The sequence below is a fragment of the Staurois parvus genome, unplaced genomic scaffold (assembly GCF_062004578.1).
Source record: "Staurois parvus isolate SC_StPar_1 unplaced genomic scaffold, SC_StPar_1.0 ptg000154l, whole genome shotgun sequence".
In the NCBI taxonomy this organism is placed as follows: domain Eukaryota; kingdom Metazoa; phylum Chordata; class Amphibia; order Anura; family Ranidae; genus Staurois; species Staurois parvus.
This window is the reverse complement of record NW_028317950.1, coordinates 22,720,547-22,745,121: the sequence shown is the minus strand read 5'-3', so window position 1 is coordinate 22,745,121 and position 24,575 is coordinate 22,720,547. Positions and strand designations below refer to the sequence as shown.

Genomic DNA, 24,575 nt, shown 5'->3' with positions numbered 1-24,575 from the left:
CATATTTTCTGGGGCCAAAAGTCTAAGAACGCAGACAAATGTCTCTCCACTCTCTTCCTATGGTAGGAGGAGGAAATTGGCACAGGAGTAAGCCAGGAGCGCTGGCAGGGGACTCCAGAAGAGGAAGATTGTGGTTGCTCTGTGCAAATCCATTGCACAGAGCAGGTAAGTATAATATGTTTATTATTTTAATATAAAAAAAAAAAAGGGAAAGTTTACAATTGCTTTAAACCAGAGGAATCTGCGCATGTGTAAAGAACGTAGGCCCATCCAGGAAATCTGGTGACGTGTATTCACCAGACCATTCAAGTAGCAAAGCAAGACTGTAGGCAAAAGGTCCAGATAACTATGGACAGAGAGTTCTGTAAGGATGGAGCTTGGATTCCGGACAATACGTATAGTCCTGACAGCAATGGTCTGACAGACTGCCAAAGACACAACTGCTGGTTGTATGTCAAAGCCTGCCAAGGTGAAGGCAGCCTTAAGGAGGGCCTCTAACCTTTCCACATACTGGGTCTTTAAAAAAGCAAGATTATCCTCCACTGGGCTGTGCGAAGGTAAAAAATAGCACGCTCCAAAACAGTAATCACCCAGGAAGCTTTCCTTAATGGGATACTTTAGGGTGGAATGTTTTGAAGGAGAAAAAAAACTTCTCTGGGTGAGGCCAGTCTTCATAGAGCATATGAACTCAAAGCTGATCAGATCTTACACCCATGCCTCTCCTCTGATAACACACCTGTGGGCCATATTTGCAATAACAGAAAAACTGCCACTGCTTTACATGGCTCTGGACCAACTATCATCACGTAGCAGCTGTTAGAACGAGTGCTATAGGAGAGCGCACTGTCCTTTTTTCCAAGGGCCATGCATGCTCAGTGCACTCTCTTCCCTGTCAGCTTTGATGAGCTTAGCGGCTGCGACAGGCAAAAGAGAGAGAAACACAGCACACTGCACATGTGCAGGACCTCTCTCTCCTATAATTCTACTGGGCTCTTGTCCCAAGGGCTGCTCTGTCACTGTAGTAAGATGGGACAGAGCCATGTAAAGCAGTGGCAATTTTTTTTTTCACATTTGTAATATTAAAGTTGGCTGCATGCAATTTCTTTTTAAAAGGCCTGATTTTGTGCCACACAAACAGCAATGCCATTTTATGGCCACCAGCCAGGATGGGTTTAGATTCCTACTGTCTGCACCATGTTCTGACCCTACCATCGGCAGCAAAGACCACCTCACAAATATCCAGACAGTTGAATGCAATAGGTGGATGATAGAAATAGGCCCCTACCTGCTATGAAGCACACACCATCCACAGTGGGGGTCCCCAGACCCCAAGCAGGCAGCACAGGTGTTATATCTCTGACAGCTCTCTACAGGAACACGGCTGACCTGTGGAAAGAACATTTTTAGCAAATGACAGTCACCGGATTCATGCACATGGTAAAGAAGCCATTTTGTGTGCTGGACAAGCAACCAACAGGACATCTGACATTTTTTAGCCAAAAGTTGTATTTGTATTACTAAAAAGAATCAGAAAAAATAATGGTTTTATAGTTCATAAAAGCCAATAGGGTTCTCTAGTTCACCTCAGATAGATGGGAGACTGAAAAATAATGATGGCTGCTGAGGAGCAGAGACACAAACTACTATGGGAAAATCTCACAGCTAGAGCACCCAAGAGATCCAGTGAAATACAAAATGAATATTTCAATTTATGGGTGTAATATATAAATTTCATTTGAGTATGGTGGTGTCTTACAGTATTTTTACTTTTTGTTTTCTCACCTGTTTCTCACTCAGTATGTATACAGATTGCCAGTCTGGACTGAACACCATATCCCGGAGTATTGGCTTTCCTGGCACCACCACGGCAGTGTCATACAGTACAGCATCTGCAGGGCTGTCCACGCGAATCTGTCACAGCAAAAAGAGAAAAAGAAAAAAAAAAAAACAATGAAAATGCATGCCCACGGGACACTGAGGCTTTTGTATGCCCAGTCACTGTACACAGAACGTCTCGTGTCCCTGCAAACGTCTGCCTATTCATTCTTCGCCATCTTCCAACATGACAAACATCATTAGTATAAATGACTGTGAAACAGACTGTGACACATTTCAGGGTGTTCAGACACAGAACAGGAAGGGGGGGGGGGAATCTGTCTGAGGGCTGGACACATACAATTAAAGCCTGCCTGACCAAAGACTGGAGTTGGTAATCTATTTTGTGTGTGTTATGAGTTGTAGAAATTATGTGTATCAAGAACATGCTGAAAGCCTTGTTTATGGACTTTGTGTATGTGTATCATGGGGAGAGGAGATACATATTTTCTGATTTTTATATTCTATGTGCACAGCTGTTAGTGATTGCACATTGCTGTTCCTCCCTCCATTAGTGGTTTTTAGTGTGAATGAAAGCAAAACTCCCTCTTTTGTGAAGTTTTGTACCCTGGTGTGCAAATAATGTACACTATTTGTTGTATGTGTAAGGTTACTTCCACAATGATCCATTGCAAAAACACGGCAAAAATGCATGTACGTTTTTGCAGCATTTTTACAGCGTTTGCAGTGCTTTTTTTTTTTTACAGGACATGTGACTAAATTAAACACATCAAAAATGCAACACAGGTGCATTTTTTATGCATTTTTGCCACATTTTCCATTAATTTCAAATGGGGAGGTGCATTTTTGGTGCTTTTTTTTACTGCATTAAAAATGCAGCAAGCAGGATTAAAAAAACAAACAAAAAAAAACAAAAACAAAAAAAAAGACCAGTGTGAAGAGTTCCATTGGAATACATAATCACACATTTCGTCCACTTTTTTAATGCAAAAGTGGAAGAAAAACAGATCAGTGTGAAAACAACATAACTGTTGGATCTTTGTACCTCCGTTGAAAAACTAAATAAAAATCATTGCAAAAAAAGCAAGCTGCCTAGATTCTTCTCACCAAGACACACAGGTACATGGACCATGTTCCTATGTGATTCAGGTGCAAACCAGCCCGGCATGGTTCACATTGGTACAGCTGCAATTGCATCCCATTTCCAATGTAATTATGTAGTGCAGCTGCAGTACTGACATTTTTGATGTGATCTTCAAACTGGTGTGATTTCTGCAGGGGGAGAAGGGAGGAAGAGGAGAATAGTTTTGGGGAAAAACACAACGGAATCGTTGGAAAAACATGCGATTTTCCTGCATTTCCATTAAAGTCTTTGGGCCAAAAAAAAACCTACTGCATCGAACCAAAGTAGCACAGGTACCTTACCTAAAGTAGCATCGCAGCTGTGCTGCATTGATGTGAACAGGCACCATTGAAATTATTATATAGAGAAAATACTATGACGCTTCCTAGTGCCACATCCTAAAAAAATGTAAGAAAACGGTTGCCAGACAAAAATTGTACAGCCAAACTTGCAGATTTTATGGACACAGCGAGAGACCACACTATCATATACAAATATCACAGTTTATTGACATAAAATAGTCACAAAAGGATTTATAAAACCAACAATACAAACATAACCCCCAGACACTATTGATAGTGTGGTCTCTCACGGTGCCCATAAAATCTGCTTGTTTGGACATACAATTTTTGTCCGACAACCTTTTTCTTATTTTATTATACAGGATTTATATAGTGCCAACAGTTTCCGTAGTGCTTTACAACATTGCAGCAGACAGTATAGTTACAATACAATTCAGTACAGAAGGAAGCAGAGGGTCCTCCTCAGAGCAGTTTCCAATCAATGATTTTCATTTTCAAGCGATTCTCTGTGACTCAACTGGCATTTGAAATCGCACATGTGTGAACAAGGCCATAAATGCATTTATAGAAGATTGTATATTTAAAGTGGTTATCCAGGCTGGAGGTTTCTTACCTATATGCATTCTATGCATGAAGGAAAAAAACCTTGTGTGCAGCTCCCCCCACCCTAATACTCACCTGAGCCTCCTTCTGATCCAGCGATGTGCACGGGAGCCTCGGCTGTCCCAGGTCTCTCTCCCCTCATTGGCTGAAACACAGCAGCAGGAGCCACTGGCTCCCACTGCTGTCAATCACAGCCAGTGATCCAGTTAGGAAAGAGTGGGGGTGGGCCCGAGCCTCAGTTCTATGTGTCCTACATAGAGCGGGGGCTTGTGAGCGAGCATGCACCAGTGCCCCATAGCAAGTGGCTTGCTTCTGGGGGCACTAGTCAAGTGGGAGGAGCCAGGAGCTCTGGCGGGTGACCCGAGAAGAAGAGGATCGGGCTGATATGTGCAAAACCTACAGAGTAAGTAAATATGACAGGTTTGTTAAATTAAAAAAAAAAACGAAAAAAAAAAACACCTTTAATATTACTCTAAAGGATAAGCTCACCTTTTGGAACATGTTACATGCTTCACCCGTATTTAGGGTTCCAGCTCCTGCCGCCAGTTCTGCCAATTTCCCCCTCAGTGTGACAGCAGGCGCTGGATCTTCTCCCTGCACCCACTGTCACTTTTTGGAAAGAGCGAGGCTTGGAGAGGCTTTGCCCACATAGCCGCGTCATTCACAGTTTCACAGCGTCATCTATTGTGGCTTATGGCTTGTAGTTCTCAATGAACTGTGATGGCACAGGTGAGCGCGCTCGTAGTTCATTGATCTTCCTGCTCTCATGTAACTGCCTGCCCGTATGGGAGATATGGGTAGGCAGCTATCCTGACAGTCTGCAGGAGCCTGACATTGCACCCCAGATCTGCTGAGTGTGGGCGCAATACTCTGCAGGCTCCATAGAAAATAAATAAATAAATGCACAATTTTTTACCTGCAAATATGCATTTCTTTTCCCAAAAGGTGAACATACGCTTTAAAAAAAAAATGCATTTGCAATGAAGTGAAGAGTTTCAGTTGACAAAAACCAACCAACACAAAAGAAAAAAAAACAAAAACAATTCTAGATATGCAAATTAACAGAAGTTTACATGGTAGATGATGGTGTTGTAGTAAATTGTTGTAAGACAAGCATCAGATAGGAACACAGCAGGCTTTTGCCACTGAATTGATGAAGCACATTCCGAAATCATAAGGTATAATGTTCATGTATATTAATATATAAAAATGTGTGTGTTCATGGGAAGGAGAAAAGGGGGGGATGTGGAAGAAAGCGTGATTAGTGAAAGGATAACAAGATAGTACAAAGCCTCATCGTTAGCCATTGTCATGTGTCTTGTTGCCCGAGGCCTAGTATAACAACACAAACCTCAAAGAGGGCCAGGCTTTCTGACAGCCAGGCATCATCCTAATGATGGCATAAAAAACATGACTGGAACTTTCAAGTGCAAATCCTGAACAATAGCGTTCTAAATTCTAGGGAAGTAAAAACAATTTGAGGAAAAGACCTTTCCATAAAGTAGTATACATGAAATTCGTATAGAAATATTTATACACGCAGATGCATTTTTTCAAAAACACACATTATATGTCTACGTAACTGCGAAAGGTTGTATTTTCAAAAAAATAAATACAAAAATAAAAGCAGCTGTGAGGCGATTATTTTCAATTTTTTTTTTGCCAAAATTATACAGCGAGTGGGCTGTACAATATTCTCAAGTGTTGCTTGTTGTCTGCAGCCATTTTGTATTGAGACCAGTTAGCGTCTACAAGGGAGAAAGTCACCAGCACACCGAGGATCACCAATATGGGTCCAAAAATTTTAATGAACGATCACATAGTTACAGTAAAGCAACATTTTGGAGTCTCGCAGGACTCCATCAGGGATCCTGAGAGATTCCGAAACGTTGCCTTGCTGTAACTATGTGATCGTTCATTAAAACGTTTGGACCCATATTGGTGATCCTCGGTGTGCTGGTGACTTTCTCCCTTGCGCATTTGGTTCGGTTCCAGCCGACGGTCACTGCAGCACCCTCTTATACACACAGCCATTTTTAACGCAGGAACATGTGCGTTTGGATTGTACACTTGCAGTCAGCGACTACAATCGCACATGGCAGGTCAATAAGCAAAAGGATCAAACAACACATATAAACAGAACTCCCCCCCCCCCCCATTGTTAAACAAAACTGCATAGGCAAACTTTCTGTTTAGGACCAGTTCACACCACAAAAAACGCACTCAAGATCAGCTCCAGATGCACTTCTGCATGCAAGTTATTCATGCATTTTTTTATGGGTTTCCAGATGTATTGCGGATGCTTTTTTCCCTGTTTTTTTTTGCTCACTGTAGTGGGGTCTGGTGCGTTTTTTGTATGCATTTTACCACGTTCCAATACAGTACAGTGCAAGAAAAATGCAGCATGTTCTACTTTTTTTTCTGGAACTGGAATGCACTAGAACTGATCGCACTGGTGTGAACTATGCCATTGGAAACCATATAACCCACTTTCCATAGGTTTTTGATGCAGAAAAAAAATACACTGGATTGCACGTGGTGTGAATTGGCCCTTATACATAGTTCAACTTCTAGGAACATAAAAAAAAAAGGTTTTTTCTGCAAGGGGACTTGTCCTGGTTGCACAGCAATTTAAGAGGTGAACTAAATCTGTTAATATACCTTAAGCAGCCCATAGATTATGTAATTTTCTTTCCTTCCACCACATTCACTTGATTTCCCCTTCGACACAGTCAGATACAGCCTCCGGCAGAGATCGCATGAAAAAAGAAAAAAAAAAAAAAAGGGCTGGTTGTACTGAAGTCAATTGATAGATCGACTTCATTACAATCAGGCTGCCCATAGATGGATCAAAATTTTTACGGTTACTGATGAACCAACCGAATTATGATCAGTCTATGGCCAGTTTTAGGCCACAGGTTGCAAGAAAGAAAAATCGCTCAAATCCCTCCCCCATCAACACAGTGTCGATAGGGGAATCTCTCCCGCTGAGTTATTGTGTTCTCCCAGCGGTGGGGGGTTTAGAGTTTTGGCGCATGGGGAGCCGGACCCGCTGGCAATAATCACATGCTAAAAATCTGAAAGGCTGGTTGTACTCAAGTCGGTCAGTGGATTGACTTGGGCACAATCAATCTGCCCATACATCGATTGAATCTTGGCCGGTCCTGCGGAACCTCCGAAATTTCAACCAGCTTAAGATACTCAAAAAAACGATTGTGTCTTTTATCCTCCCAGAGACAAAGACAGAGAACACACAAATTCTGGATTTGACCACAAAACGGAATGACTGCCCCTCTACAGAGGAAAGACTTCTTTAGCTATCCTGGTCATATGAAACATGATTCCCTCAGCTTAAACCAAACAAAAATAAAGCTTTTTTTTTCAGTTTTCCAAATGTGTTTTCACAACATCTGTTATAAAGCAATTAAAATGTAATTGTTAGAATGTGCTAGCTTAAAAATATGTGATGCAGCCAACTCTGGAAAACTCACTTGGGCAGGCTGGTTGGATTAAGGATGGGCAGAGATATGAGATGAAGAAGGTGTGGCTGTAGTGTTGGGGCAGTGTGTGCCAGATTCTAGGAAAGAAATATTTAGATATTTATCCATATATTTAATTACAGTACCATGCCTCCCTGATGCGCAGAGCCCAGAGAGCGCTATGCCTCCCTGATGCGCAGAGCCCAGAGAGCGCTATGCCTCCCTGATGCGCAGAGCCCAGAGAGCGCTATGCCTCCCTGACGCGCAGAGCCCAGAGAGCGCTATGCCTCCCTGACGCGCAGAGCCCAGAGAGCGCTATGCCTCCCTGACGCGCAGAGCCCAGAGAGCGCTATGCCTCCCTGACGCGCAGAGCCCAGAGAGCGCTATGCCTCCCTGACGCGCAGAGCCCAGAGAGCGCTATGCCTCCCTGACGCGCAGAGCCCAGAGAGCGCTATGCCTCCCTGACGCGCAGAGCCCAGAGAGCGCTATGCCTCCCTGACGCGCAGAGCCCAGAGAGCGCTATGCCTCCCTGACGCACAGAGCCCAGAGAGCGCTATGCCTCCCTGACGCGCAGAGCCCAGAGAGCGCTATGCCTCCCTGACGCGCAGAGCCCAGAGAGCGCTATGCCTCCCTGATGCGCAGAGCCCAGAGAGCGCTATGCCTCCCTGTTGCATCATAAGCCAAAGCTTGCCACAGTCCCCTGCTGGTGCAGAAGCCAAAGCTTGCCACAGTCCCCTGCTGGTGCAGGGGCCGAAGCTTGCCACAGATCCCTGCTAGTGCAGGGGCCGAAGCTTGCCACAGATCCCTGCTAGTGCAGGGGCCGAAGCTTGCCACAGATCCCTGCTGGTGCAGGGGCCAAAGCTTGCCATAGATCCCTGTTTTACCAGGAGCCAAAGCTTGCCATAGATCCCTGCTGGTGCAAGGATTGAAGCTTGCCATAGATCCCTGCGGGTGCAAGGATTGAAGCTTGCCATAGATCCCTGCTGGTGCAGGGAGCCAAAGCTTGCCATAGATCCCTGCTGGTGCAGGGGCCGAAGCTTGCCATAGATCCCTGCTGGTGCAGAGGGCCAAAGCTTGCCATAGATCCCTGCTGGTGCAGAGGGCCAAAGCTTGCCACAGATCCCTGCTGGTGCAGGGGCCAAAGCTTGCCATAGATCCCTGCTGGTGCAGGGGCCAAAGCTTGCTATAAATCCCTGCTGGTGCAGGGGCCGAAGTCTGATATAGATCCCTGCTGGTGCAGGAGCCGAAGCTTGCCATAGATCCCTGCTGGTGATGAAGACTGTCACAGGTCTTTGCTGCTGCATGGGCTGAAACACACCATGGGCACCAAGTCATTCTGTGTCTGAACAGCAGACAATGAGAACATTTACAGAGCTACATTGTTCACTTTTTGTCAGGGTTGCTCCTCTGGCAAGAAGTTCTGTCTAAGCCACTTGACAGCTCCGAGTTACACAGTGTTAAATCCAGAATCCTGCTCTCCAAGTAATCATTTCATCCCTTACAACTTGCCAGTAATCTATTATCCATCAGGAGAATTAGCATGAAATATTAAGCCAAGCATCAGAGGAGAAGAGAGAGAGGAATGATGGAGGTGAGGGAAGGTGGGGGCTGCAGACAAGAGAGAAAAACAAGATTTTCATCTCAAGACAATGAGGTAATGAGAAGTGAGGTGAATAGGAAGGGGGGGGGGGGGGAGGCAACATGATCAGAGGGGTGCGAGACGAACTACAGTTTCATGGCTGCTGAAGAGACAGGACTGGGGGGAAAACTAAAACTGGGATCATTAAAGGTCTACAACTACAGTTCATTACACCATCTTCTATGGGCTAGCTATCCATTCTTCTACTTAGGAGACTGGTGAGCTGGGAGATACAGCCGACATTAATTATTTATGCTCTAAAGACATACGGGTAATTAAATTCTGGTTATTAACACGCATCAACTATCATGTTTTTTCTCAGAGCATATAGGTCCAGTCACATGCCCCCAAAGCAACTTCTATTTTAACTCAAGCCAAAACTTTGTTTTGGGGATGGCATGGAAAGTGCTGGAGCAGAGGATCTGCATCCCCATCATGAATTCTCCATAATATGGGGAAAGCCCAGCTTTGATAAACGACTGCAGAAGATGTGTTCCTATTAGACAAATATCCCTTTTATTCCTCTTCCAACAATAGTCAATACATTGGGTTCCCCTTCACCTTCTCTCCTGCTCACACTAGACAGTATATCAAAAAGGTAAGCTTTCCACCACTAGGACACCAAAAGTAATAAAAACAGACAAAGGTTCCAAACCTTCCAAAATTTTTGGCTGGAGTTACATTTTCATAGCCCACCACAGTCACAAAACACTGATGGGCCAGTTATCCATATAACATACCCATAGCCGGAGCATCTCCCACTGAGCGAATATGTCATGGTAAATAATCTATATTAGGACTACCATTCTACAGGTTATATATACACACACACATTACGGCTGCCTATCCAACAGCTATGGCTACCAGACCAGTTCATGTATCATGACAAATGTCAAATTTCCTGGCAGACAAGCAGCAGAACAGCTGATGGGCGAGGAAGTCGAAGAACATCACACCAATGTGTTTAACCACACTACCTTGAAAGCTGCATTTGGATCACTTGGCAGTAAAATTAATATCTCAGAAAACTTCCAGAAAGAGAACATTTCATTAAGTACAGCAATTAGGTTTTCCAGCTAAAACCACTAAACAAATACAACAATTAATGCAATTGCTCTCCTGACACTGGCCTGACCAACTACTGTGTAGGTGTAAACGTTCTACCAGCAAGAGTGTTCTAAAGTGAACTGACAGATAAAACAACAATGGTTATATTTTTATTCATTAAAGTGGACCTGAACTCTGAAAGCAAAGATCTGCCTTGTTATAATAAACATCTAAGTATTAATTGTGTTTAGGAGAATAGTGAGCGATTTGTCTGGAATTCCTCCGGAAAAATAGCAGATGTGACGATGCCCAAGTACTCCTGTGCCTGCAATCTTGTAGCTGTAGAAGTGAGTTCTAAGGCACGGTTGCCTCTGGTTGCTAGTTTCAGGAGATCTGCGGCTCCATTCACCAAGCAGTATCTACCACTTTAGGATCCGTGGTAAAATACCTCTTCAAGTTTTTAAAAAAATGTTTGCAATTCACTAAAAAAAACGCTACTAAAATACCACATTAGCTATTTTCTGAAGTGCTGCAGTACTTTAATAGTGAAAACTTGCAGTATTTTAACATCGTTTTCCACTGGCATCCTTAAAGTGGAGCTCCACCCAAAAGGGGAAGTTCCACTTTAAGGACTGGTCCCCCTTTCCCTGTGAGCAAATGGCACCTTGAGGGAATGGGTACCCAATTTTGACAGGTACCTGCTCCCACTTCAGCTCCGACCACCTAGGTCAGGGGTGTCAAACTGGCGGCCCTCCAGCTGTTGCGAAACTACAAGTCCCATCATGCCCCTGCCTTTGGGAGTCATGCTTGTAACTAGCAATCTTGCAATTCCTCATGGGACTTGTAGTTTGGAAACAGCTGGAGGGTCGCCAGTTAGACACCCGTGGCTTAGGTGATTGGAAGTGGAAGTCCTGCCCCCCTCTCTCTCCGCAGTCTTCTGGGACATATGACAGGTCTCAGAAGACTACGGGACCTTTCAATAGGCACAGCACTACTCATGCAAGTTTTTTTTTTTAAAGGGGTGGGGTCCCCCTGCAAAATATATACCAGACCCTTATCTGAGTATGCAGCTTGGCAGGCCAGGAAAGGAATGGGGGGAAGAGCTAATGCCCCCTTCATCACAACAGATGAGTCATGATTGTAAAGGACATGGCGACTGCCGGATTCGCAACAACCAGCTATTTACTAGTTGTTAAAGACGCCAGCTACTGCTGGCTCCATTAACAACCAGCTAAAATGAAAACACATTCGTTAACTATCACAAGCCTGGGCCACTACTTAAACGCATACATTTATTTCCTTTAGAGAATTACTTTAATGCTGTTTTATGCAGTATTTACTGAGCATTTTGTAGGTAAATACCGCAATAAAGGGATAGTTACATAGTTGGTCTGGCTGAAAAAAGACAAAAGTTCATCCAGTTCAACCATTAAAAAAAAAAAAAAAAAGTTATAATCCTATACCCACAGTTGATCCAGAAGAAGGCAAAAAAAAACAGCAAAGCACGATCCAATTTGGTCCTGCTGGGAAAAAAATTCATTCCTGATCCCCTGAAAGGCAAATCAGATATTCCCTGGATCAACTTTACCTATACATGTTAGATACACAGAATATATCTGTATACTAAGAAACAATCCAGGTCTTTTTTGAAGCAATCCACTGAGCTGGCCAGAACCAACTCTTGAGGGAGTCAATTCCACATTTTCACAGCTCTCACTGTGAAGAAACCTTTCCGTGTTTGGAGATTAAATGTTTTTTCCTCCAGACGTAAAGAGTGCCCCCTTGTCCTCTATGATGATCTCAGGGTGAATAGCTCTACACCGAGTTCACTATATGAACCACTGATGTATTTATACATGGAGATCATATCCCCCCTTAATCTCCTCTTCTCAAGAGAGAATCAATTCAGTTCCTCTAATCTTTCCTCATAGCTGATCTCCTCCATGCCTCATATCAGTTTAGTTGCCCTTCTCTGTACTTTCTCCAGTTCCCCAATGTTCTTTTTGTGCATTGGTGCCCAAAACTGAGCTGTATATAGTGAATTGACATTTTCAGCATCGAATGCAGTATTTTGGAAATGTGTTAGATCAGGGCTTGACAAATTTGCTTTGAAACTAGGAGCCAGCTAAAAAAAGTTAGGAGCCAGTTTTTTTAAAGAAAGAACGAAAAGAAAGGAGACACCGAACACTGCTTCACTGGTTCAGGGATTTGAAATCCCCACAGCTTTCTCTCCTCTCTTCCCAGCACTGACAGGACAGGTTAGATGGATTCTGATTCGTCAACGCTGTCTTTGTGATGGTGCTGACCAATTAGAATGCCTCTTGTCCATACACTGAAAGGTACGGATAGGAGATTAAGCTGTAGAGAATTCAAATCCCTGGATCAGTGAAGTGGCATCTTGGTGTCTGACAGTGGATGGCTGACAAAAGCCCAGGCACCAGGACGCAATTCTTCACGGCGACCTAGGATTTGTCAAGACCTGCAGCACAGCCCCCCATATCACACCGTACAGCTACCCTCCCCCATATTACACAGTACAATTCCCACCGCCCCATACCACACATTACAACCCCCCTCATATCACATAATTCAGCCCCCCCAACATGTCACAAAGTACAGCTACCCCCCCCAATATCATGCTTTACAGCCCCCCACGTATCACACAGGCCCCCCTATATTACACAGCACAGCCCCCCACATCACACAGCATAGCCCCCCCATATAGCACAGGCCGCCCCCCCCATAGCACACAGCATAGCCCCCCTCCCCATATAACACACACCACAGCCCCCCCATATCACACAGCACAGCTCCCCCCATATCACACAGCACATATGATCAGTACAGTGCAGAAGCCCCCCATATGATCAGCACAACACAGGGGCCCCACACATGCTCAAATGTAGCCCCCTCCCAGAAATATGCGATCAGCGCAAAGAGGAACAGTGTGGCCCCCCAATAGGTAGAATACAGGGGCCCCATATATTATCAGTGATGCTCCCTGTCAGACACGAGCTCAAACGATGGTCTCCCCTCCCCCAGCAGAGTCCTGCTCATCCTGGCCAGCCCTTTGTTCTTCCGCTCAAAGCGGACCACTATGGAGACCAGGACTGGGTGAACCTTCACCACCGCACCGCTGAAGCCCCAGAACACATTCCCGGAGCTGCCATCACTGTCTGCCAGAGAGAGAGGGCGGGGACAGAACACTTCACACACGGCGCCGGCCAGTGATTGGACGGAGGGAAGGAGGCGGCTGTGCGCGCTGCTCTGTTCTCCCTCTCCAGCTAAATCACAGCTAAGGGATAAGAGCTAGGAGATTAGCCCGTGGGGATATCCCTGGACCACTGAGGAGGCATTCCAGTGCCTGCCAGCAGACTGCTGACAGACCCCAGGCTCCAGGACGCAATTTCTAGTCGCCATGGCAGCCTGGCGCCTGGGGTTTGTCGAGCTCTGTGTTAGATCACCAAAATACCACATGTGATCTGCTTTACTGAATGGAGTCCATAGACACAACTGTTTTGCTCACTGTTCTCTTTGCTGCAGGTTCTGGTATGAGGAAGCAAATCCCTACTTTCACCAAGACAGCCACCACTATATGCCCTAAAGACATACGGGTAATTAAATACACAGTGCAAAGACATGGGAAAAGATCAGCTACAGAGAGTCCACAAATTGGACTGATGACTGTCTGCCCTCCGCCTGCCTCTTTTTGGGCACAGCTTCCATAGTTACACTCCTTAAACAGGACTGGGATGGCATGAAAATTAAGTACAGTCAAACAGACAAAAGCAAAAGATCAGGAGACACAGTTGTACCTCCAGATTATTTCCTAAGAAAAGCACAGTGTTTTGGATGAGCAGGTCTGTAAGACCTGTACAGTAATTTAATGAGGCCATTTCAGGCCTCTACTGTGAAGGAAAAACCAGAGGCAGGTTTTCTTGCGGCATGACAGCACACATCAAATGGACGTACAGACAAGTCAGCCTGTGTAATTCTTCCTCAATGGTGGTACCAGCTGTTTCTAAAGTCAGCAGGCCAAAGCTGAACAATGGTTTGTGTCACAATATGGCTGGATCCGTTCTTAAGAGTAATTGAACAACCCATGTCCACATTTGTTAAAATCGCTCTGAAAGACAATGTAACCTTTTTGCCCATAGCAACCAATAACACCCAAACATAAGTCAAATAAAAGAAAATGCAAAATCGCCATGAAGATTTATCAGTTCAGGTCAGGCGCATCATGCATAGGGCATTGCAATTTAACGGGTTCTGAAGAGAAGCCCATCGTTCAAAGGGAAAATTTCTTTGCAGCTGTTAAAATACTAGAGTTCACAAATCAGCTGAAAAATTCAAAGTCGTTTATTGTTTTATCTATAGGAGGATACCTGGGGATTGCATGCTGCTTTTCAATTACACTTTGGATTCTCCAAGGGGTCATATCTGCCGTATAGGCGTTTTCTTAGCAGCAAAGACTACGATTACATAATGAAAGCTGCCATCCACCAAGGAACTGCAAAGCTAACCCTTGCCACATTTCAAATGATAGGGATATCTAAATATGTATAAAACACACACAAAAAAAAAACAATCTTATGGGACATGTCAATGCACAGGGGCAGGGCTTAAGCCAGTAGTCAGGGAGGTCAAGTCCTTTGTGAAAATGCAGGTCACAGCCAGTTCTGGACACAGAGGCGAGTTAGACAGTTATTCACACATAGAGGAAATCTGCTCAAATTGTATCCTCTTATTATAGAGGAATTTCACCCCCCCCCCCTTTTTTTTTTATATCTTCTTCATTGGTTTTATAACTCTTGGTGGTTTCCAGTGTTGTCCCTTCGTAATAAGCTCTTCAGGTTCAGCGCAGTCATTGTCCTTGCTTGTGTCATCAGGAGCCAGCAGTCTTTTCCGTCTCCTTTATTTATTACAGGTACGTATATAGTGCTGTCAATTTACGCAACGCTTTACATATATATTGTACATTCACATCAGTCCCTAACCCTCAAGGAGCTTACATTCTAAAAGGTCCCTAACTCACATTCATACATACACATACTAGGGACAATTTAGACAGGATCCAATTAACCTACCAGCATGTCTTTGTAGTATGAAAGGAAACCAGAGTATCCAGAGGAAACCCACGCAGGCACAGGGAGAACATACAAACTCCAGGCAGTGGTGCCGTGGTTGGGATTCGAACCAATGATCCTAGTACTGCCAGGCAGAAGTGCTAACCATTTAGCCACTGTGCTGTCTCCTTGCAGCCAGCACCCTGATGATGCAGTGGCGCATTGTCCCCAAAGGCTTCTGGGATGAATGATGTTCTCCCCCCCACAAAAAAAAAAAACAAACAAAAAGGTATTAAGTATATAGATTTATATCCGCAGCTTCATTTGAGGGAGGGTTCTTTATAAGACGTTTGAAAGCTATGGATTAAAGAGGACCTATACTATGGAAGCTGTGCCAAAAAAAAAAAAAGCAAGCGAATCTCAAATAGATGGCAAAGGATGAATCAACAGTATTGCCTTTACCAACTTATAATGTCTTGCTCAGCACTGTGCCTGTGTGAAGGCATTCATGTTGGTAAAGGAGAAGGGTTTTGCCTTCTCATATCAGATCTACTCTCCGATGACTGCTGGGGGAATATCCAAAAAGCATCAGGAAAGGTGCAGGAAGCTTTGATCAACAGATTCCAGTAGAAACAAATGAGGTTCTTTGCAATACAGCTTCCTCTCCAGCAAGAGAAGATTGAATAGCACTGGTATGACACCTCCAAATCTCATACCAAATTTCCGGAGGCTAACGGGCCAAGACAGCAGTGCCTCAGATGATCTCACACATGTACAGCTAGGAGGCTCCAGGAGGAATTCCATTCAAAAGCTAGCTCTTTCAGTGTGCTTCACAATTAACATTTCTAGAAGTTCCCACTAAAAGATAATAAATCTTCACTTTTGGATTCAAGGTCCACTTTAGGGAGTATTTTGCAAAAAAAAAAAAAAATAATATACAAAATGATATATTTTTAAAATATTAAACTAAATCTCCCTAAAAAACAAGCTGATAATAGTGTGCATGAGCATGTAGTACACTTTTGAAATACAGGTACATTTCCTTGTGTTTTTCCCCTTTATCCCCTGACTACTGACAATTGGGAGCTAGTAAGGTGGGGCTCCCAATGATGTCAGCACTGTGCAACCAATGACAATGCGTAAGTTCAGGAACTCTGCCAAAGTCCCTGGTCACCACAGCCCATTTAAAATGCTGAGTCGGGCATTTAGATGGCCGAAGTAAAGGGGTTAAAGACTCTACAAGTACAATAAAATGACTGTTGGTCTGCCAGAAACTAAGCGCTTGATTTCCTATTGCAGGAGTTGAAAACACAGTAATTTTGTTAACTAAGTGGTACCGGTATTCTTTTCCCAATCTACTCAATCTGTCCCACTGTCTTCATCTCCTAGGCATAGACAATAATTTGCTTAAGTGTGCAGAGGACAGCTCTGAATTTCTGACAAGATCAAAACAGATATACCAAAACCCTTTCAATGGTATATTTATCAGGCCAAAATGGAAAAAAGAGGAGACATTCATTGTTCAGGTTTAGATCCACTTTATGCAAGCCAAAAAAAAAGATCTAGTTTTACAAAAGATTACAAAAAATCTAAATTAAAAAATTGAATTGCTGAAATAATGAAGTTAAAAAAAACAAAAAACTTACAGTGCACAATCTCTCTAGTCTATTCGGGGGATTTTAGGTAATTTCCGATCATTTCCATTTATAAAACAAACATTCTGGTTTGTATCAACACCATTTTTTGCAAAAAAAACGACCGCCTACAGAGAACAGTTATTTCTGCAACTGCCGCTCAGTGAATCCCTTCGCTACATACTCTGAAAAAAGAAAACGCCCGCCAATAGTCTGCCTCACTAAAGGGGCCCAAAAATGTATGCAAAGCCAAAGTGGATTGTGGAGTGGAGTCTGAACGGCCGAGGTGTAAGCGACGGCGATCAAAAGCCTTCAAAAAATAACAAAACACATTAATCATCAGATCATCGGACACTGAGCCAGTGTTGGGGGGGTGACGGCGCGGAAAGCCGAAAGGAAAGGCGTGCTGATTTGCCAGAGACGTAAAAAATGTGCAAGACCAAAATAAATGTGTAAAACAGGAGTGCGCTAATGGATTCCAGCTGGGCCGGATTGTGTGCGACGGGCTCGGATTTCACACCGTTTTATGAAAAGTTTAATGTTCCGTCTCTCCCCTGGGCACGCTGCCCTTGGAGTTAAACGCCATAACCACATTCTGGCCGATCAGGGCCTCAGAAAAAAATGTACATGATTTAGCACGGATCAGGGGTTGGGATCATGTGGACAACCTTTACAATGTATAGGGAGGAAGCCTAACTAGGAATCACTGTCTTATTCTTATTACAATGCAGGTATATGCAGCCTGTGCTGTTTGCAGTAACAAATTTCTCAAAGTGTATGTAAATACTAACAATGCACCCCCTTCATTTGATCCATTTCGATATACAATTAAAGCATTTTTGTTTCATCTGATCAAAAATCTCGATCCTGCCAGAAATCAGGTGAGCTTATAAATTCCTGTGCACTCTGCCTGTGCTGCAAGGTTCAGTCTGATCTGTTCCCTATGTGGACTACAGAACACCTCCTTTACGCCAAGAAAAGGAGATTCTTATAATATAGTGAATTAGCATTGTCACCTAGGACAAGAAGTTAATTATTCACAGGATAACCAGTTGAAATTGGTAAAAAAGAGACAACTATGATAAATAAGCCAGCGTGGCTTGTAGACACAACGTCACAAAGTCCAAGTCAAGACAAACATCAGGCACACATTCAAACCCTATTTGACAATGTCGGTTGACCTAGCTTCAGTCATAAATAGGAATGGTCAGGTGACACGAGTGGCTCTGCCAGGCTGGGCAAGTTAAAGCAGCTGTTGAAAATGACAGAACCAGCTTACCACAGGGAAGGCAGTAGCGATCAGACAGGACAGCCCAAAACGGAAAGGCTCGTCTCAGTCTGCCTGAAAGCAATCATGACTTCTATGTAGATCACAATGGAAAAATACCACTTTTCTAAAGCTACCAAAAATTCTGATTTTTCCTCCTTGCAATCATGCCAACAATACCCCTAGCATAGGTTATCCCAAACACATGATTGTCCTTTGAAGTCTACACAGAGCTCAAGGGGGAATTACAGGCATCCTCTGCAACAGGACTTTAAACTCTAGTGGGGTACACTGAAAGAGTAGATGCAAAACTATACGAAGGAGAAGTCATATTGCATTGAAAAATGTCCACATGAGGATAGGGAAAGGAGTAGAGTGCATTTCCAGCCGATCAACGGGTACATTTCTGTAATAGAAATAGCTTCATTTGGATAAAACGCGCAAATGTGATGCATTACAGAGAAGTACTGGATATGTGTTTTCAATACTTTGTCTTCTAATATAAAGCCCAAAGCCAGGATGGCAGAAAAAAAACAAAAAAAACAAAAACAAAAAAAAAACCTTTGAAAAGTTTTTCAAAAGACCAAGCGGTCCTGCAGATGTAGCAGTTAGAGGGTTGAGACAAACCATTTAACACTGATAGGGGTGCTTACAATGATCATCTTTTATTCATTTATGTAAAACCCTTTTCCCAAAGGAAAACAGTTGCCTGCTGCAACTGCCGAAGGTGTTAGCTAGTTTGGCTTCAATTTGTTAGTGTATCTAAATTTGCTAGTACATTCCCCTCCCACCAGATTGCTAAGTATAATAGGTATTAAACACATAACCATTTTTCTCAGTAAATATATTTTTAAAAATGCTGTTGAAGTGAATTTTCACCACATCAGTAACAACCCATACATAAAAAAAAACAAAAAACAAATAAGTTCAGAATTTAAGTTATGTGCAATAAAATGGAATGCCCATTTTAGATTGTAAGCTCTAACGAGCAGGGCCCTCTGACTCCTCCTGTATTCAGTTGTTTTGTAATTGTACTGTCTGCACAAACGGTTTGTGCTATATAAATCCTGTAAAATAATAATAATGACATAGGGAAAAAAGAATTGAACACATGAAGAAAGGGAGCTGCAAAAAGGCACAGAAAACCAGGACACTGGCTGAAATCTATCAGTAAATAGAGAAAGCAATCCTGCCCCTGGTCAGTGCAAATTAATATCAGCTGGTGCAGTCTCAACTGATGGTCTATAAAAAGGTGTCTCATTACCAAGGTGTCACACAAGAAACCTCTCATAATGGCTAACAGCAAAGAGCTCGCTCAAGACCTTCGTGTTCTTATTGTTGAAAAACATACTGATGGCACTAGTTACAGAAAGATTTGTAAACTTCTGAATGTTCCAGTAAGCACTGTTGGGGCCATAATCCAGAAATGGAAAGAACATCATTTCACCATAAACTGGCCACTACCAGAAGCTCTTTACAAGATTTCTGACAGAGGAGTGGAAAAAAATTATCAGAAGAAGAGTTGTCCAAGAGCCAAGGACCACTTGTGGAGAGCTTTAGAAAGACCCGGAATTAGCAGGTATAATTGTTTCTAATAAAAGTAATGCACTCAACCGCCATGGTCCGTATGTACGCTCACCACACAAGACTCCATTGCTGAAGAAAATGCATGTGGAAGCTCGTTTAGTTTGCTGCACAACATTTAGACAAGCCAGTGAAATTGAACTCTTTGGATGCCATAATACACAACATGTTTGGAGGTCAAATGACACTGCTCATCACCCCAAAAACACCATACCAATAGTGAAGCTTGGAGGTGGTAACATCATGGTGTTGGGCTGTTTGTCAGCATACGGTACTGGCAAACTTCATGTCACTGAAGGAAGGATGAACAGAAAATGTAGAGAGACATTCTTGATAAAAATCTGCTGCCATCTACCAGGATGATGAAGATGAAACAAGAATGAACATTTCAGCAAGACAATGATCCCAAACACAAAGCCAAGGAAACTCCCAATTGGTTTCAAAGGAAAAAAAAAATAAATCTGCTAGAATGGTTCAGCCAATCACCTGACTTGAATCCAATAGAAAATCTATGGAAAGAACTAAAGATCAGAGTTCATAGAAGAGACCCACGGAACCGTCAAGAATTGAAGACTGTGTGGAAGAATGGGCCAAAATCACACCAGAGCAATGCATGGGACTAGTTTCTCCATACAAGAGGTGTCTTGAATCTGTCATTACCAACAAAGGATTTTGTACGAAGTGTAAAATACATTTTCAGTTAGCGTATTAATACTTTTTCCCTTTGTCATTCCATGTTATTACACATAACTTCATTTCTGGACTTATTTGTTTTGGTTTCTTTATATGTATGGATTGCATGGGTTGTTACTGACATGTGGTGAAAATTTCACATCAATAGCACCTTTAGAAAGATTTACTGAGAAAAATGATGACGTGTTCAATAGTTATTTTTATTTGTATGACATTTTTGGTTTTGGGTTTAATAGATTTCCTTAAGCTTGCCATAGACCGTTTCTTTTTTTTGTTCAGCAGAATGGAAAAAACAAAAATGAACAGAGATGGATAGAGGAATTCTTCTCCTCCCCCCCACCACCCCCAACTCCCCCATTACACTGTATTCTGACAGCAGCTACCACTGCCTTCAGAATACACTGGTCAGCAGCTGCAGCCGCTAATCAAGAACAGCTTTCTACTTGTCTATTCAACAGGAATCAATCCAACAATGAAGCCCCAAATATCAATGCACATAAATTCTTATATAAAAGAAAACAAATTGCCGAGTTATTTAGAAGTGGAACTAAAGTGCAAAAAAAAAACCAAGGCGAACATACAGCTTTTTTATTGCAGAACAGAAATGCAATGTTTCTTCTGCAATAAAAAAAAAAAAAAAAAAATACCTGTCTGCAATCTTCTTTAGAATGAGCTGTGGATGCACAGTTCAGTATATATTCTAAGCACCATGAATGAATTCCTGTACACATGCATGGGAGTTGCACCATTCCCCGAATGTCAAATCAAGATGGTCGAAGACCCAGCACCTAGAGCATGCTGGAGAGGATGTCCGCCCTGGCAAGGGACCTTGCAGACAATGCACCATTGGAGCAAAGGTAAGTATTTGTGAGTTTAGTTCCATTTTGAACAGCTTTACTTGCAAAGGATTATGTGCAAGGATCTCCACTATAAGTGCACATATCATATCAGTGGGTAAACAGAAACTGGAAGCTGTGCTATAGGCTTGTTCCACACATGTGCCAGTGCACAGTCAACCGGCCTCTTAGGCATGGGCTCCATCAAATTACAGGAAGCCCCTTACTGGTAGGATCAACAGGTCAAAGCTGAATAAAATGGAGCGACAATTCCCTCCATACAATCAATGAAAGGTAAGTTGGTTGGCTGTGCCAGTGCACAGCTAAAAAGGCTCTCTTAGGCATGGGCTCCATCAAATTACAGGAAGTCTCTTACTGGTAGGATCAACAGGTCAAAGCTGAAGAAATAAAAGGGAGAGACAATTCCCTCCATACAATCAATGAAAGGTAAGCTGGTTGGCTGTGCCAGTGCACAGCCATCCAGCCTCTCTTAGGCATGGGCTCCATCAAATTACAGGAAGTCTCTTACTGGTAGGATCAACAGGTCAAAGCTGAAGAAATAAAAGGGAGAGACAATTCCCCCCATACAATCAATGAAAGGTAAGCTGGTTGGCTGTGCCAGCGCACAGCCAACCAGCCTCTCTTAGGCATGGGCTCCATCAAATTACAGGAAGTCCCTTACTGGTAGGATCAACAGGTCAAAGCTGAAGAAATAAAAGGGAGAGACAATTCCCTCCATACCATAAATGAAAGGTAAGCTACCAAGCAATTTTTGGGGGGTTTACATACAATATAAAGGACAAATACATACTGTACATCTGAGTGTACATTTAAATGAAGTCATTTGTCATGTGACTGCCACCATTTGGTGTTCCGTATTTTCATGATGATATTATATATACAGATGTTAGGGTCTCTTCTCTAGTGCAGCCATTCTCAAGCAGGGTTCTGTGCAACTCTATGGTTCCTCCAGAGCTTGCTAAGGTTTCTGTGAGCTGTGGCTGATTGGCCTCTGATTTAGTGGTAATCCAAAAGACAAACAAACAAAACCAGCGCACAAATCCTCATGCAGACCAAAGAGAATTCTGAATGCCAAACGAAGAGGTGCTGCCCTTCAAAGATCGGGGAATCTGGACACTGGTGAACAAAAGCAGACAAGGGCACACTCTCATTGCGCATTACCGTGGTAAACCATGTATTTATTGTGTAGACAAATATATGTATACTCACAAACCAAAGGAAATTAAAAGCAATTTGGTAGTCCGCAAAGACAGTCAATATTGCTGTGCCCTTGATAGGGATAAGTTGACATGTTTCGGGAGACGAACCCCCTTCCTCAGAGCTAAAACAGTGAGATATAACGGGGAGAAGTTTCCCGTACTATCTGTCAGGTTTGAAAACAGTGCAGCAGTGGGGGGGGAGCTTCACTCACATGGCCACGTCATTCATTCTCTCACGGACTTCTGTGAATGAATGAACTGCAAGCCCCGACAGCCTTAGTGGCTGTGGGCTTGTAGTTTTCAATGAATTATTATGGTGCTGTGGAGCGCCGAGGTGGTTCACTGAAGCTTCCTGTCAGAATATCAGCTTGCTTGTAAATCCCTGTACGGCAATCAGATATTCTGACAGGTCTGCAGGAGACCTTCATGGCATCAGCCATCTACTGATCACTAGCGCAATGCTTTCCAGGTGCTTTTTTTTACCCGCAAAAAAAACGTGCATTTATTATTTTTGTCCAAAAGGGGAACGTGTCCTTTAACATTGACAACCGTATCGAATTACATGGACACAGGATTCACTACGTTTCCCGCATCACATTAGTGTGCACTAGGTAGCATTCTTCCCATTAACCCCCAATATAAGGGGCATTCTTCCCATTCACCTCTGATGAATTGGTTCAGGCAGGGGCTCCACAAGACCTGAAAATTATTTTTAGGGGTTCCCCATGTGGAAAAAGTCTGAGAAAGGTTGCTCTAGTAGTTGTGTACATGATTGCTGAATTACTGCAGAGATGGCCTTTACTAATTAAAGTAGAACTATGGTCCCATTAAAAAAAAATAAATAAATAAATGAATTTAGGTGTGCCTGCACTTACATTTTCCTCATTTACTCCCCCTCTTCCAAGTCCCACAAATACCTGTTGATCCTGCCAGTGAAGTCCAACTAACGCAGCTTCCTGTGGTGTGCAAAAATAATGCTGCACTGCTTCTGAATCCAGAGCAGAGTTGGCACGCTCATGCAGGCTGAGCCCACTTGCACTACAGTGAAAAAAATAAAAGTTGCAGAGGGCGTGGCTACCAGCATGGTCACTGATTCACAAGCCTCTATCTAGCTTGTCAATCAGAACTTTGCAACGCCCAGTCCTGCCCACTGCTTTTTGGATTGACAGCACCCTCTTTTACTGAAACCACCCAACTGGTGAGACACAAATTAAGGAGGATCCAGTTCAATCAGGGAAGGTAAAGGAAGATTTTGTTTACTCTATAGCAAGAACCTCCAAACTTTCCAGTTTATGGTCCATCAGACTTTGAGGGGGCCGAACTGTGACCTGTGTGAGTAGAAAATGCACAGGGAGTAAACAATGCCCCATCAGTGGAAGGAATAATGCCCCATCAGTGGCATCAGAGGGAGGAATTAGTGATGCACAGATATATCAGCCGCCAATAATCATCAGCCAAAAATAGGGTTATCGGCAAGTTGCCGATTTAAAAAAAAAAAAAAAAAAAAAAAAAAAAAGAAGGATGCAGATAATGCTGATGCTTTTTTTTTTTTTTTTTTTTTTTTTAAAAAGGACAAGTTCACCTTTCATAACATGTTACATCTATATTCTGGGTGCAACATGTAACATTTTATGAAAGGACCAGCCCCCAGTCCTCCACTTTGAGAGCTAGTGGGGGATCTTCTCCCACTAGCTGTCAAAATGCTGTGAGCGTTGTAGTAGTTCATTGATTCTTCCTACTAGAATGTATCGACTTGCTCATATGGGAAGTACAGGCAAGCAGATATACTGACAGGTCTGCAGGAATCCTGCATGACACCAGCGTAGAGGCCAATGTGGTGCCAATATTTAAAAAACGAGTCAAAATCGTTACCAAGTAATTATAGACCTGTTCGTTTAACTTCTATAGTTGGGAAGATACTGGAGAGTTTAATAAAATACCACATAGATGAGTTCTTGCTGGAAAATAATATTTTAAGCAACAGTCAGCATGGATTCATGAAAGATAGAAGTTGTCAAACAAATCTGATTTCTTTTTATGAGGAGGTGAGCAAAACCTTGGAAAGAGGAGTGGCGGTGGACGTGGTATACTTGGATTTTGTAAAAGTGTTTGACACAGTTCCCCACACACGGCTAATGTGTAAGGTAAAGTCTATGGGCTTGTAAAAATCTGTATGTAAATGGCTAGAAAACTGGCTAAAAGTTCATATTCAGAGAGCAGTGGTTAATGATTCATACTCTGAATGG

At 43.0% G+C, this 24,575-nt stretch overlaps 1 protein-coding gene across 1 annotated transcript in view; it reads right to left on the bottom strand.

Moving 5' to 3' along the window:
* PLXNA3 (plexin A3) overlaps positions 1-24,575 on the bottom strand; it is a 239,429-nt gene that overhangs the window by 111,591 nt on the left and 103,263 nt on the right. Inside the window, exons 4-5 of the mRNA XM_089675234.1 lie at positions 1,783-1,911; positions 1,286-1,386 (exon numbers count right to left, since the gene is read on the bottom strand). Coding sequence (XP_089531360.1) covers positions 1,286-1,386; positions 1,783-1,911 — 230 coding nt within the window. The remainder of the gene's footprint in view (positions 1-1,285; positions 1,387-1,782; positions 1,912-24,575) is intronic.